The sequence below is a fragment of the Eretmochelys imbricata genome, chromosome 9 (genome assembly GCF_965152235.1).
Source record: "Eretmochelys imbricata isolate rEreImb1 chromosome 9, rEreImb1.hap1, whole genome shotgun sequence".
NCBI lineage: Eukaryota > Metazoa > Chordata > Testudines > Cheloniidae > Eretmochelys > Eretmochelys imbricata.
This window is the reverse complement of record NC_135580.1, coordinates 34976426-34990051: the sequence shown is the minus strand read 5'-3', so window position 1 is coordinate 34990051 and position 13626 is coordinate 34976426. Positions and strand designations below refer to the sequence as shown.

At 40.0% G+C, this 13626-nt stretch overlaps 1 protein-coding gene across 9 annotated transcripts in view; it reads left to right on the top strand.

Annotated features, from left to right (window-relative positions):
• Positions 1-13626, top strand: part of RHBDD1 (rhomboid domain containing 1) — an 86250-nt gene that overhangs the window by 11915 nt on the left and 60709 nt on the right. For 7 of the 9 annotated variants that reach the window (XR_013347119.1, XM_077826559.1, XM_077826564.1 and 4 more), the window contains 2 exons: positions 8547-9065; positions 9986-10118. Coding sequence is in view for 8 of the 9 variants with exons in the window: in XM_077826559.1 (XP_077682685.1) it covers positions 8633-9065; positions 9986-10118 (566 nt within the window). In the remaining variant the exon portion in view is untranslated. Of the gene's footprint in view, positions 1-3578; positions 3599-8546; positions 9066-9985; positions 10119-13626 lie in introns of those variants that run through there. The other 2 variants (XM_077826563.1, XM_077826562.1) reach the window with 2 other exon arrangements.

Below are 13626 nucleotides of genomic sequence, written 5' to 3'. Positions count from 1 at the left end.
GATCAGGGACATAATCCTATGCTCTGGCTGTGTCTAAGTCTTTGACTGCTAGAAACTGGGACTGGATGACAGGAGATGGATCACTTGATAGTTGCCCTGTACTGTTCATTCCTTCTGAAGCATCTGTCACAGAATACAGGGCTAGATGGACTATTGGTCTGATCCAGTGTGGCCATTCGCCTGTTCATAAAATTTCTAAGCAGCAGTATTTATGCTACTATTTTCATGGGAGGTCAGGTCAGATCTTCTTTAAGACCTACTTCAGAGCTAGAAAAACTTGAAAACTTAGGCATCCTACAGGCCGTGAAGAACTCAAGGAAAAAATAACTGATGTGCTGAAGCATATGCAGATTCTGAGCTTGTATTTTAATGCCATTTACTTACAAGTGGGTGAAGGAGTATCACGTTGTCTTTTCTGAACATTCAGGGTGCTGCTTGCAAAATACATCTTTGTTAATTTTGGGGATTGTTTACATGGGAACATTCAGGGAAGTTAAGGTGAATCAGCCAAAGATGTGAAGTCAGTGTGAAAATATGTTAATCCCCTGCTCCTCATACTTTCGTTCAGTAATAAAATAGGTTTAGATTGCTGTAACTAAGCATGTCTACCATAGTGTGGTGTAGACCATTGTTTCTCAACCAGCGGTTCGGGGCCCTCTGGTGGAGCTGCGAGCAGGTTTCAGGGGGTCTGCCAAGCAGGGCCAATGTTAGACTTGCTGGGGCCCAGGAAAGAAAGCTGAAGCCTCATCACATGGCGCTGAAGCCCGGGGACCCTGAGCCCCACCACCGAGGGCTGAAGCTTGAGCAATGTAGCTTCACAGTGATCCGGGTGGCATTGAGCCCTAGGCAATTGCCCTGCTTGCTACCTCCAACGCTGGCCCTGGCTTTTATATGCAGAAAATCAGTTACTGTGGCAGAGGTGTGCTTTGGAGTTTTTATAGCATGCAGGGGACCTCAGAAAGAAAAAAGTTGAGAATCCATGGTGTACATGCTTTCTACATCGACGGAAGGGGGTTTTCCATTGATGTAGGAAAGGCCTGTCCCCGAGCTGCAGTAGCTAGGTCAGTGGAAAAATTTAAATCAGGGTTTAGGTCAGCTTAACTGTATTGCTCAGGGTGTGAATTTTTCAATTTTTTATCAGATGAAAGGAAAACCAGTTCTTTTTCTCTTATTTTTCAGCTTGTTTATATTATGCATTTGGTAATACTTTGAATATAGTCAGTTTCACTGTTTTGTTGAAGTGCAAGCCCCTTTTCAGGCTCTGCAAAAGAGGGTGTTTGACAGCTTTGGTGTTGCAACTGGAAACAAAACCAAAATGGGTAGCAAGTAGGATTGTGCAAAGAGAGAAAGGGAAGGAGAAACAAGCTTGAGGATGTTCCAGTGATAAGGTTTGAGCCTGCTCAGAGCACATTCTAAACATCAACAGGGGAGCAGAAAAATACTCTGACTTTTAAAAAAGATTTTAAATATATCCAGTTGACAGTATCTCTTATGATAGATACATTACTGTAAATATACAGTTTTTATTATATTTCTACTCTTTGTTCTGAGGCTGGCTTATGACAGGGCTGAACTACTTTAGCTGAAAGATATATGGCTCCGTAGGGCATAGGTGGGTAGACGAGCCTCATTCTTATGACATTGGCAGTTGGTCTGGTGCCATTTAGAACATTGTATTTCAGTTTCTTCTGAATTGCACTAGCTTAGGTAGGTTACGCTTCTCCAACTCCATTGTGGAGTTCAGCTTTGGTATGTATTATGCTTCTGTATCCTTTAACGTTCTCTTTTTCCTTTAGTTCCCTGATGTCCTGGAGTGGCTCCTTGCCAATGGTTTTCTTTATTGGTTTTAGCTGTGTCACTGAAATTGTGTTTGAGCTCACCTTCTTCAAAAGGGTGTACCAACAGGTTTTCGGTTGCCACAGTTTTTGCAGAATGAGACTCACCAAAACGAAAGACTCCACTAGTATGCTGGTCGAAAGATTGGAGCATCTTGCTAGCTCTATGTAATTCAACTCATGAATTTTGAAAACTTTCAATTAAAATTGCTACAGTTTCTGAATCCTTAGAAGGTACAGTGCCAAAAGTGAAATGCCTGCAAGCTGCATGGAAACTTTTTTTAAAGATACCATAATAGAGGCTCAACTTTAATGTATACCCCAAATTAAAAAACACAGGAAGAGAACCAAAAAAGTGCCACCATGGCTAAACAACAAAGTAAAAGAAGTATTGAGAGACAAAAAGGCATTGTTTCAAAAGTGGAAATTAAATCCTAGTGAGGAAAATAGAAAGGAGCATAAACTCTGGCAAATGAAGTGTAAAAATATAATTAGGAAGGCCAAAAAAGAATTTGAATAACATTTAGCCAAAGACTCAAAAAGTAAGAGCAAAAAATTTTTAAGTACATCAGAAGCAGGAAACCAGCTAAACAACCAGTGACGATTGAGGTGCTAAAGGAGCACTCAAGGACAATAAGGCCATTGCAGAGAAATTAAATGAATTCTTTGCATCAGTCTTCACGGCTGAGGATTTGAGAGAAATTCCCAAACCTAAGCCATTCTTTTTAGGTGACAAATCTGAGGAACTATCCCAGATTGAGGTGGTGTTAGAGGAGGTTTTGGAACAAATTGACAAGATAACCAGTAATAAGTCACCAGGACCAGATGACATTCACTCAAGAGTTCTGAAGGAACTCAAATGTGAAAAATATCAGAACTATTAACTGTAGTTTGTATCCTATCATTTAAATCCACTTCTGTACCAAATGACTTGAGGATAGCTAATGTGACGCCAATTTTTAAAAAGGGCTCCAGAGGTGATCCCGGCAATTATAGGCTGGTAAGTCTGACTTCAATACCAGGCAAACAGGTTGAAACTAGACTAAAGAACAAAATTGTCAGACGCATAGATTAAAATAATTTTTTGGGGAAGAGTCAACATGTTTTTTGTAAAGGGAAATCATGTCTCACCAATCTACTAGAATTCTTTGAGGGGATCAACAAGCATGTGGACAAGGGGGATCCAGTGGCTATAGTGTACTCAGATATTCAGAAAGCCTTTGACAAGGTCCTCACCAAACGCTCTGAAGCAAAGTAAGCGGTCATGGGATAAGAGGGAAGGTCCTCTCATGAATTGGTAACTGGTTAAAAGATAGGAAACAAAGGGTAGGAACAAAAGGTCAGTTTTCAGAATGGAGAGAAGTAAATAGTGGTGTCCCCATGGGTCTGTACTGGGCCCAGTCCTATTCAACATATTCGTAAATAAACTGGAAAAAGGGGTGAGATGGCAAAATTTTCAGATGATACAAAACTACTCAAGATAGTTAAATCCCAGGTAGACTGCCAAGAGCTACAAAAGGATCTCTCAAAACTGTGTGGCTTGGCAACCAAATAGCAGATCAGATTAAACGTTGATAAATGCAAAGTAATGCACGTTGGAAAACATAATCCCAACTATATGTATAAAATGATGGGATCTAAATTGGCTGTTATCGCTCAAGAAAGAGATCTTGGAGTTGTTGTGGATAGTTCTCTGAAAACATCCGTTCAATGTGCAGTGGCAGTCAAAAAAGCGAACAGAACGTTTGGAATCATTAAGAAAGGTACAGATAAGAGGACAGAAAATATCATATTGCCTCTATATAAATCTATGGCACTGTGTGCAGATGTAGCCTCCCCATTTCAAAAAAAGATGTATTGGAAAAGGTTCAGAAAAGGGCAACAAAAATTATTAGGGGTATGGAACAGCTTCTATATTAGGAGAGATTAATAAGACTGGGACTTTTCATCTTGGAAAAGAGATGACCAAGGGGGGATATGATTGAGGTCTATAAAATTAATACTGTTGTGGAGAAAGTAATAAGGAAGTGTCATTTGCTCCTTGTCATAATGCAAGAACTAGGGGTCACCAAATGAAATTAATAGGCAGCAGGTTTAAAACAAACAAAAGGAAGTATTTCTTCACACAACACACAGTCAACCTGTGGAACTCCTTGTCAAAGGATGTTGTGAAGGCCAAGACTATATCAGGATTAAAAAAAGAACTAGATAAATTCATGGGGGATAGGTCCATCAATGGTGTCCCTAACCTCTATTTGCGAGAAGCGGGGAATGGGCGACAGGAGATGGATCACTCGATGATTACCTGTTGTGTTCATTCCCTCTGGGACACCTGGCATTGGCAACTGTCGGAAGACAGGATACTGGGCTAGATAGACCTTTGGTCTTACCCAGTATGGCTGTTCTTATATTATGTTCTTGGAGAAATTACTGTAAACATCTGTGAGGGACATGCTCTGTAATAAATTATGAGTAGTATGTATTGACCTGGTAATTGAGTGTGTTAACTGTATGAATATATTGGTTTACTTTAAGGGGAACTGTAAGGAGAACAAGCAGGAAGGGAAGAAGAATGGCTCAAGATAAGCCACTTCTCAGCTAACACTTAATTACATTTAAGACACTTTGCCCAAACTATTAACTCTTAAGATTCTAAGTCCTTACTCCAGCCAATTTACAAAACTGGTTTTGATGACCTGGACCATGGTCTGAGAACCTGAAGATCAAAAGAAATATAGTAGTTTTAAAAAGGTACTCTGTCTCAAAAGGGGTTGACTGTTCAGAGAGGAGTTCAACAGGAACTAGACTGACACACAGGCACCCCTTACGGATGTCTGAAGAAGTCAGGGCTGCGTGGGTTACCATTGGGGATAGTAAGACTTTAGGTAAGAGTGTTTATATATTGTGGTGTTGTTTTGAAAGCCTTTTATGTCTTCTGCTTTGTGCCTACTGTTAAAGTAAACAATATTTTGGGTTTAAAAAGATTGTTTGGTCACTATATCCACCACTAGTCACAGATTCCCAAAGAGAAAAATTCCAGGTGCTGAAACCCATCAGACCTCCTGGATAAGCTCAATTGATACATAGGGTACTGCAGCCCATGGCCTAGTCTAAAAGTAGAATCGCAGAGTTCCACCTCCGGAGAGGTAAAGGTACAAGGCATAACACCTGAGGGAAGTGCACTCAGAGACACCAGAAAGGGGACAGAGGAGCAGGTGCATGTGTTACTGTGACTTTATTGATCTGGGTCTTTGTGGACTTTTTGCCAGCATAAGTAAGGGTACTTCACTGTCCTGAATGACATTGTCAGGGGAATAATGCAAACACTTCAAATTTCTCATGTAGTTAACTGAAGTCTTGTTCATAGACTATATTTGAAGTAATTAGTTTGCAGTTAAGTCAAATTATTGATGATTGCATCTAGTACAGGCTACAGGCAAGCTCAGGTCATATCTCAGATAACTCTATTAAATGAGCCATTGTGATGCCTCAGGTAACTAACTAATCCCTATAATTTTTCTGCAGCTATTTTGCATGCAATGGTTCTGTTGGTTTCAGTGACTCAGTAATAGAGGGAGATTGGGCCTGTGTCAAAAGTTCTCATTGGTTTATTGACTGTTTAAAGATTTTTTTTTATATAATTTTTTTTTCACTGCATGCTAGCTAGAGCATCAGTGCTTGAGAGACTCTCCATAGTGCTGCTACCTCAGTCCCACTGCACACTTAGGCAGCACTGCCAGGGGAACGTAAGCAGAAATACAGGGGGAGCCCGTAAAGCACATGGACATTGGGACCCAGGGACTGGGTTCTCCCTGTGTTTCTTTCATGTAATGACACTAACACAGCCATTTAATCTAAACCAATAAGTCAATTGCAAAACAAGGGCCTGGTTCACCGAATACACTTTGATTGCTTTAAGCTCCTTTTGTGATGTAAACCCATCTTAACTGTCTGGTAGAATCTGCCTGCTGTAGTGTAAGTGAATCTGCCTGTAAAAGTTAAACTTTTTTTTTTTTTATTAAGGTTCATACTACATATCTTCAGATTGTTAGAAATTAGTGAGTGGTTTCTTTCTCTTTGGGTTTCTTGTATTGTGTTCATGTATGATGTTTTAATAATTTAAAACTATTCAGTAAATCCCAGGCAAAAATATATGCAAAGGTGAGAGTATGTATTAGTAACTTACGTGTTTAAAAAAAAAAAGTAAAATTGTACTTCTCTCTAGGCCTAAGTGTTACATACCCAGGAAATTCAAAGTTGAGATTGCATTTAAGAGAAATCCAAACATATTGAGATAAGAAATGGATGGTTAAAAAACTGAAACAGCTTTAGCTCTTCCATTTAGTGATTCCATGAGGGGGAAAACGTTTAATATGTCTTGTAAAATGTCTAATCTAGAACCACAAACACTAAAATGCTTTAATGATAATACTGTGGTTATTACATGAGGTCACTACATCATGAATCCAAATATGTAGAGAGCAGAGAGGAAGCCATAAACTCTCAAATTACCTCAGATAACTTCTTTGAAAATAAAAATATTACATTTAAAACAGGGCTTATCTCTGGCAATTCCAAGAATATTAGCAAGTGCTGAGTCCCATTAGGAAGCTGGAATTCTTCCCCATTGCAATGGTTTATAAGGCTCGCAATTCTAATAATGCAGAGCTGTGAAATACAGACTTAAGCTAAACCAAAATAAGCCACTGCTACTTTTATATCATATATAAATATTCATTTTTTTAAAATAATGGTTTTTATCTGGAAAATGTCTTGAGTATTGTTATGTTGAGATAAGAACTTTGGAAAGCATGGAAATGATTTCATGGTGTAATTTTGAAAGATGAGGTTGACTGATGAATTTGATTTTTGTTCCTGGTTCTGTAGATTAATACATATACTGGGTGCAATTCTGTGCTGCATCTCTTAGAGGTGCTGTACAGAACACACACCCCAGGAGGTGGGGGAAAAGGATGACTTTAAACCATACACGTGCCCTCTTGATTCTGGGGTGCCCCCTGGTGTAATTTAGAAAGCCGTGAGGAGTTGTCAGAATTGTAACAGCCCGTCCCCACCTGCCTATAGGCAGCTCTGCTTTCCAGAGTCTCTGCAACGCTACACGTACACCAGGACTTACAACAGTCCTCAAAGGACAGCCTGTGACTGTCTTCCTCAGTTTCCTGTGCTTGAAGAATTCTCCTCCTTCTTTGCCCCCAGCCACACCCAGGGCTCTTGGAGCTTTTTACATTTCTTAAATCATTTTACTTGATGGGGAAGAGAGGGAGCAAGAATCTCTCCCATTGAGTATACTTATGTGGAATTTTTATTTCTAGTTTGTACTACTGTTCTTTTATGCTCATTTCAGGGGTGAAAGTAAGCCAGTATGGCATACCAGTAAAAAGTGGCCACCGGTACCAGCCCATACTCAGCTGACGACATTAAAGTGCTGCTGTGGCAAAGGACCCTGCTTAAAGCGCTGCTGCAGCAGTGCTTTAACATCGTGCCCCTTCTACCCTCCCAGGCCGCGGCCGGGGAGGAGCAGCTGCCCTGGGGCCGGTGTTTTAAAAGGGCCCAGGGCTGCGGCTAGAGCCCTGGGCCCTTTAAATCGCTGCTGGAGGCCCGGGTGCTGCAGGCCAGGCAGTGCAGCTGGGCAGGCTGGGGGACACTGAGCCCCACCCCTTCCGTCCAAGGCCCTGCCCCTTCCAGGGGCTGAGTTGGCCACCGTACCAGTAAGTGTTGAATGTTACTTTCACCCCGGCTCATTTCTGCTATAGCTTAAAGAAGTATGTATTTTCACCACCCTACAAGGTTTTTCCAAGAACTACATTAATAGTCTCAGTTTTTAAAGTAAGTTCTTATGTGGAACCACTTAACTATATGAGCAGATTTTTTTTATATTGCAACCTGACATAGTCATTTAGTTTTCAGAGTAATAGCCGTGTTAGTCTGTATTTGCAAAAAGAAAAGGAGTACTTGTGGCACCTTAGAGACTAACCAATTTATTTGAGTGAGCTGTAGCTCACGAAAGCTTATGCTCAAATAAATTGGTTAGTCTCTAAGGTGCCACAAGTACTCCTTTTCTTTATAGTCATTTAGATTACCATTCTTAGTGTTTCTTGAATATCTGTAAAATTTAGAAAGAAAAGATAGTGAGAGGATTTCAGATAGAATGAGACTCAAGTACTGTGATTGCCTCTAGGGCCATGGAAAACTAAAAATGGAATACCAGAATGTTGAGACCATAGAGAGGAACTTTCCAACTCCTTCATGACAGTTTGGGGTCACAAGTTAGTTGTGAATAGATCAGAGTGGAGGTGGAAACATGGCTAGCACATTCATGAACAGCATAGATCAACTACAGCCCTACATAGGGATGTGAGATGCAAAGTGTAGCTGTTCTCGCAGGTTCCTTTCTCTTTTTCATGCCTTTATGAATCTACTGTGCAAAGTCCTTTAACTCAGACCTTACACAAGGATGCAGAACATCATCCTGTATTTATGGTCAACTTGTGTGCTTGAACTTCGTTAAAGTAAATTGTATTTTTGTCTTTAACTGTGCTGTGTGTATCTGTTACAGTTGAGAAAATTCTGCAGAATATTCCATGTATTTTTAGAAAACATCCAGTGAGCTTGAAAATGCCCCTTGTGTGTTTGATTAGTTATTGATAAAATAATTGTATGTCAGTTAATATAGATCTATTTTTCTTTCAGAATTTTCTAAACTTGTGTATTTCTGGATTCCAACAATAGACTGGAAATTGGAACAATCCTATAATTTCCCAGAATAAGAAGTGATTATGCAGCGAAGACAGAGAGGAGTAGATGTTGGACTAATCTTGCTACTTTCTCAAGTATTTCAATTTGGGCTTGAAAACATTCCACCTGTAACACTTGGGACCCTAGCACTGAACGTTTTTCTTTTTTTGAAGCCTCTGAAACCACTGCTGAAAGTGTGTATCAGTGTAGACCAAAGTTATTACCAGAAAGACTGGCAACGTTTGCTGCTTGCGCCAGTTCACCATGCAGATGATTGGCATTTATATTTTAACATGGTCTCCTTGCTTTGGAAGGGGATAAAGTTGGAACGTAAGCTTGGAAGCATATTGTTTGGGTATATAATTGCAGTATTTTCAGTGCTGATTGGCATTGTGTACATGGTGTTGGAATTTGCACTTGCAGGACTTCTGAATGACCCTTCATACAAAATGAATTGTGCCGTAGGCTTTTCAGGTAAGGCATTCAGGAGGTACAGGTTAATTTAGTGAAGTGCACATTTATAGGTTCAGTATAGTAAAATTTTATAATATAGAAAATGGAAATATTTTCTCTGATGAAAATGGATTAGAACAGGTAATATCCATCACTACTTCTTTGAGTGTTTGTTCATACATATGTATATCTTTCACTCTTGGTGCGTGTGTGCCCATGCACTTGAATTTAGATTTTCTGGGTGGAGGCTTGAGGATTCACAGAACAGAGGTCCAGCCTCAACTTACACTGCTGGCCAAAAGACTCCAAACTTGAATGCGTGTAGTACATGCACACCAAGAGTGGGATATATATGGCCAACGTGTTTTGTCGAATTACAGTTATTGTAAAGTGAATAGTTTTCTTTTTCTATTATATATTTAAGTTTACAGTTTCTGCACAATCAAAGTCAGCAGCAAATACTGAAAAATGTTTTTGTTACGAATACTTGTAATCTTAAGATTGCTGCTCTTGTGCTTTCAGCACAGGGCAGACAGAGAACGCCACTAGCTTTTAGATTATTAGTCCTCAAAGATACTGGCTGTGGAGGAAAAACTCCACTCTCTTTATTCAAAAAGCCAGTGTCTCATTTATCTCTAGAACCCTTCCTACTTATTTTCTAACCAAAGGTTCACTTTCTATCCTCAGATGCTGCTCAGATTTTTCTACCAGCCCTGGCTATTTAACATTCTGCAGTATCTTTGTCCAATCAGACCCAGTCATTTATTTTGGCTTTTGACCAGTTTCATTTCTCAGCGCTGAGTATACTTGGCCCCAAGTTCAGGGATTCCTCAAAACACCCCAGATGTTATCAGCCATTTTTGTTTGTTTTGCAGTTGAGTTTTTCACATCATCTGAAGTCAACTATTTCTTTCTTGGTGTGATATTTTTATTGTTTTTAGGAGTATTATTTGCTTTGAAAGTCCTTAACAATCATCACCACCCAGGAGGGACCAGCAACATCATGGGAATTCATGTATCCAGAAGATATGCTTGTTGGCTGGAGCTTGTGGCCATTCATTTATGTTCCCCAGGGTAAGTTAATTAGTCTCAGGTCTCACATAATTTTTTGGATCCATTTAGGTATATATACATTGTGACATATGAGCAATGACATCTGGTACCCAAAATAAATAGGGGAGTTGCAGGTAGAATCTGCATCTCTCTCCTCCACACCTTGTAGGTTGATCGTGCTTGTCAAAGAGGAAAAAATGGGACACCTTGCTCCTGGGGGTTACTGCGAAGTGTTTTGGTTGGGAAAAAGAAGGGACTACCCTTCCTTTTCCTACTCACTTATCCTGTTAGAATGAAAAACTGGGATATATTGCATGAAAAGGCTTGGCAGGCAAAAACAAATATTTATCCATCTGTCACTTTTTTACTGTTCATTCCTAGTGCCAGTCCCCTCTTCTCCCCCATCTATCTCTTTTTATCCCATTTTCTCCCAAACCCTACACCAATTAAACCACAACCTCACTGGCCACATGACTCTATTCTACCCTATGATCAATCCTCCCAACCCATCCTATCCCTCTTTTGGTTTAGAATCTTCCTCTTCTTCCTTTTCTACAAATTTCTAGAAAATTGGTTATATATCAACAGTGTTAGGGCATAGAATATTTTATAACTTCTTAACCATAATGGAAAATGATAAACCCACCAAATATTAATTTTTTTACCAGTCTGTGAACACCATTTACCTACTTCAGGGGGTGGTTAAAAAACATGAGACACACAAAAAAACACTCCCTAATCAAATGGTAGTATAGCTTAGGAAAAGTTCCCTGAGCTGGAAAAGAGGAGACCGAGAATTTAAATCTCCACTCTTAGTGATGTTTAAATTCCTGTGCAATTTACTAGCCTTGCTTTTGACTGCTGTCATGAACTCCAGTCTAGGAGACAGGGAAGAGCTACTGAACATTCCCTCACCCACAATTTTTCACTAAATTGGCAGAGAGCTTGTGCAAGGTCATTGCAGGCATAGAGTCAAGCTTTCTAACATGACCAACCCAAATTTTATAATTGCACTATACTACATTTCAGTGTGTCTAAACTACTGTACTATTTCTAATCACTATATTACTCACACTCCTTTACCAGAGTCTAGGATAGAATCTAGTTCCTGATTACCAGTATTCTACTGCTGAATAATAAAATAGTTGTGTTACCCACTCCGAATGTGTGTCAAGTCCTTCTCCAGTGGCTGATCTGGAAAGGGACTTGCAATTACTCCTGTAGCTCAAATAGTAAGGGTCTAATTTAACACTCTTGAACGTCAGGGGTTTCAAACCTTGCTGCTGATCTGTGTGGGGGAATGGTATGTTTGCATGTGATTCACACTATGAAAAGACCACTTTAAAACAGTTTTTTACTTAAAAATATAATGTGTAAATCATAATGTCAATCATCACAATCATGAATCATCAAACTTGTATTCTAATGCAAAACCTGAGCAGTGACTCCAGAAGTGTTAAGGCAGAATAACTTCCTGAATCCATGGTATTTGTGGAAATCATATATGCTAATTTATTGATATAATTGATATAAAAGCATATGAGATGACTGTTAAGGTTTTGCTTTAAATTGCACATTTGAAATTGGGATACGGATTGGTTTTTGGGTATCTTGGAGATTGAATTGAAAGTCTTATGGGGCACTATAATGTGTTATTTGTGGAGTATGCAATATGAAGATGGAAAAGAATGCACAGATTTTCCTCCTTAATTTCTTACTTCCATGCTTTTTAAGGTGGCGGATGGATGGGATGTCTCCTGGCACAATTTTACTGTCAGTGAATGTAGTTGTGTGCTGATTAAATTGTAAAACTACTATAACTTCTTTGACATTATTGCAAAAACCTTCCTACTTCTTTCGTATGCATCTTAAGTGAATGTCTAGTTTGTTCAGCCATCTAACTGCTGCATCAGTGAGGGTAGCAAGGCATTACAATTTACCCTTCTGTCTTCTAATGGTGCGCTCCTCTACCACATTTTTGACCATCTGCTTTGCTGCTTGGTAGTCACATTGTGGAGCCTGGATTAAGCCAAATTTCTGTGTTGTGGTAGCCATTCTGGCTGTTCCAGGCCACAGATTGTTAAGCCTAGTCTAGGATCTGCATCCCAGATCACAAATTGTTATATCTAAATAAGGCCTTCTGAAATTAGTCAGCATGCCTGTCTCTCTATCCCAGAGTTGCTGCCAGTCTGTCACACAGCTGTTGGCTCTGATATACCATTGTTCAGCTGAGCTTTGGCAGCGTTAGACATGAGTGATGAACAGCTATTGCAAAAGGATGTAATGAAATCAGTCGTAATCACTGCAGGTGTAGGTGTTTTCTCCTGGAGGCAAGCAGATCTTCTTATGGAATTATGCATTGCTTATTTGCACCTATTGGAATCATTGTCAGCCTTGTGTGCAGCAGGTTGCTTTAATGTGTCATAGCCCTCCATACTGTTTTAGGGTGACGTTATCTTGTCTTCACTTTTGGGGAGCTATCTGAGTCAACAAATACAAAGTTAATGTTAATGTGTGGCTAAGGCAACCACTAATGATATGGGTGGTTGTGTTCTGCTCTGAATAAACAAGACTCACATGACTACTTCTTCCCCAAACTGCTGCAAAATATTTTGCTGGAGTGAATATCAGCACCAGGACTGAGGTTTGTAGAACATTTTGCCTCTACTTCCGAGGAGGATCCTGGATTTTGGCAGTATGGGAGGTGATCTTTTTCTTTAAGTATCCTAGATGAGATTGGTGTGTTAGACTGTGGTCCAGATTGTTTCCTAAATAAGTGGCAACTGGCTGGAAATGGGGTGGACTGTCCTCAACACAGGCGGTCAGGAGTTGATTGGCCAGGTGATTGTTCAGATGGAAGGTTGTGGCTATCATCTTAGACTCACTTAATCTAAGATTCCACTGATAAAGGTAAATGGACAGAGAATTAATGTCCTGGGCGAGTGACCCATCTATATCCTGTAGATAATTACCAACGTCCGCAAGACATAAGTCATCTGCGTACATGTACTTATTGGCCTTAGTTGTTGGTAGGTTGTAGGTATATATGTTGAAAAGGAGACGAGCCAGAACAGATACTTTTGCGAGTCTGCTATGGAGATTCCTGAGCTGGCTGACTTTGTCTCCAGCTTGCGAGATGAAACTGCAGTTTATTTCCACGATGAACCAGACCAGAGCTAAGAGGGAATAGTCAGCAACATATCTCTCATTTGTGTCACGTAGAAGCTTACAGAGAGCCTGGTTTTGATGCGCATCAGCAAGGTTATTGAACCACGAGTGCCCTTTGTTCAGGCTGTGATCAGACAACCCGAGTTCAAATTATTCGCCTAACACAAGACATTGAAGATAGCTTCAAGAAGGGCAAGAAAGTTGGGGTGCTGTTCTGTGGATCTGTCAGCTGTATATGGTACTGTCTGACATGTGGGGCTGATCACCAAGTTGTAGCAGACTGTAAGCCCATGGCGGAGTCTGCCTATTATCATCATGGAAATGATGATGAATCGGAGAAACTTTCCTGATTTTAATTAGA